This window comes from Penaeus vannamei, chromosome 6 (genome assembly GCF_042767895.1).
Source record: "Penaeus vannamei isolate JL-2024 chromosome 6, ASM4276789v1, whole genome shotgun sequence".
NCBI classification, from domain to species: domain Eukaryota; kingdom Metazoa; phylum Arthropoda; class Malacostraca; order Decapoda; family Penaeidae; genus Penaeus; species Penaeus vannamei.
Window position 1 is genome coordinate 1,802,180 of NC_091554.1, and position 2,500 is coordinate 1,804,679.

General features: G+C 39.3%; 1 protein-coding gene across 1 annotated transcript in view; it reads left to right on the plus strand.

Annotated features, from left to right (window-relative positions):
- LOC138862004 (neurotrophin 1-like) overlaps window positions 1-736 on the plus strand; it is a 992-nt gene extending 256 nt beyond the window's left edge. The window contains exon 2 of the mRNA XM_070122513.1: window positions 1-736. This exon is cut by the window's left edge and continues 32 nt beyond it. Within this exon, the coding sequence (XP_069978614.1) occupies window positions 1-703 (703 nt within the window). The 3' untranslated portion in view covers window positions 704-736.
- The last annotated feature ends 1,764 nt before the right edge of the window (window positions 737-2,500 follow it).

The following is a 2,500-nucleotide window of genomic DNA, read 5'->3' on the forward strand; positions in this document are numbered from 1 at the left end:
CGACCAGACTTCACACGTCAGCATCAGTCTCGGCGGTGCTCCTGCTGTCACCCATCACAGTTCCTCTCACCACGGAAGCCCTTCATACCACCATCAACCTACCTACCACACTCAGCCTTCCTACCATCCACAACCTTCCTACCACCCTGCTCCCGCTTATCACCCACAGCCTTCCTATGAGCATCAACACGAGCCTGCTGTGCCAGAATGTGCTGCCAACACAACCAAAGCTTGGTGCCTCGAGGACGACCACTATCCCACCTACGAGATCAAACACGCAGCAGAGTACCACTACGAGAAGCTCCTCTCCCTCTATGCTGACGTAGCCGACCTCAACACCGAGCTGTCTGTCGACCGACCAAACACCCTGGAGGAGGAAACTTACTTGTGCCCATCAGAGACCGCTTACGTCAGGCCCCTTCGTGCCCTCAACACCGAGGGAAAATGGCGTGTCGTTGTAAACAATATCGATGCCCATTATCAGACTCTCACTCAGACTACACGCATCGAAGAGTGTCTCACTTCCGCCGGTGCATGTCCTCTGGTGCCTGAGTGCTACGAGTCCAAGTGTCTGCAGAAGTCCGTCTACCACCGCTTCCTTGTCTACGACTCCTATGATCAGTACTTCCCCTTCGCCATCGAGACCTTCAAGCTTCCCGCCAGCTGTGCTTGTCTCTTGGGCGCCTACACCATCGACCATTAGTCACCAAACACCTGATCTCAAGCCACATTAGGGGGGAAATGAATGAACATGTTTAGCAAACGCAAGAGCAACACATCGTTCATTTCGGCAGAAACGATAACTTATTGCAGAGAACATCGAATTGCCCTGCCTTATGAAAAATGAAAATAAATATTATTTTACGTAATCTATATTTGAATTTCCCTTCGTACATGCATATCTTGGAATTCAGGAAGCATGTATCATCAGATGTTTGTTTATATTGGCTTTTTTTTAAGAATTTTATAGTAAAAGTCTTTAGGATTAATTTAAAGTTCTCTTCTACTCGAAAATATCTGACGATCTACAAACAACAGGTGATTTATGCAAGTGCTTGGGATTAAGCAGAAAAAAAGATAGGAAGATATTCTCACTTATATACATAAACGCACAAGCAGTTATATTAGATATATATTTATATAATTACACATACATATATATAATGTCTAGAGATACACATTTATATATGCATGTTTACTATATAAATATTTATATGTGTATATATATATAGCATATATGTATATATACATACATATACACGACCGCGTATATATATACATATTTCTATATATAAACACACACACACACACACACACACACACACACACACACACACACACACATATATATATATATATATATATATATATATATATATATATATATATATATATATATATATATATATATATATATATAGGTCAATGTCCCGTGCCTTTTGACAGATGTTCACCACCTGTACCTTTTTGCCTGCCGTCATCGCCTTGCAGAGAACGTTCGCTGATTCAATGGGTTTGAGGCTTTGCTCCTTTCCTTGTCCGGCGCCTAGGGTGCTTCACACTCCAACTGGTCTCGAGACCAATATTCTGGTAATGAACACCTTGGGCACGTGTCCACCGCCGATTGTCCTGTGGCGGTTCTCCTTCCTCTTGAACTTGGCCTTGAACTTGGCGATGAGAGGGTTGAGTTTCTCCTCATTCACTCCGATCCATTTGCTCATTTCTTCAAAGCGCAGACCAAACTTTATGACACTCAATAGCTCCTACAGTCATCGCGGTCTGTGTTCTTCCTGAAGGATGATACTGGGGGAGGGTGGGGTGGGTGCATTTGGTCAGCACACGTGACCAATTAGCCTCTCAGGCGGCCAGACTTAAAACTGTCATTCGCGTGCGTTGCCTGCCAAGGAGTCCAGCTCAATTTCCTCGTGTAAATTATCGGAATATGCAAACCTTTCGCAACATAAAATTGCACTAATCATAAGTTCTCGCTATTTGTGTATGTGTGTGTGTGTGTGTTCACTTGTGGGGTGTGTATATACCTGTATGTGTGTATGTATGTGTCTTGTGCTTGCATGTGTGTATGTGATATCTTCATGTGTCTTGAATATACGGTGTATATATATGGATATATATATATATATACACATACACACACACACACACACACACACACACACATATATATATATATATATATATATATATATATATATATATATATATATATATATATATATATATATATATATATATATATATATATATATATATATATATATATATATATATATATATATATACATATGTATATATGCACATATAAACAGCATATATACATATGAATATATATACATACATTATATATATACATATAGGTAGAGAGACAGATGTAGATATAGATATGTACATATATGAATATATTCTTATGTTTATATTTACATACATTCATAGAATCATAGATTGATAGGTAATATGCATATATGAGTAGCCATATCACTGT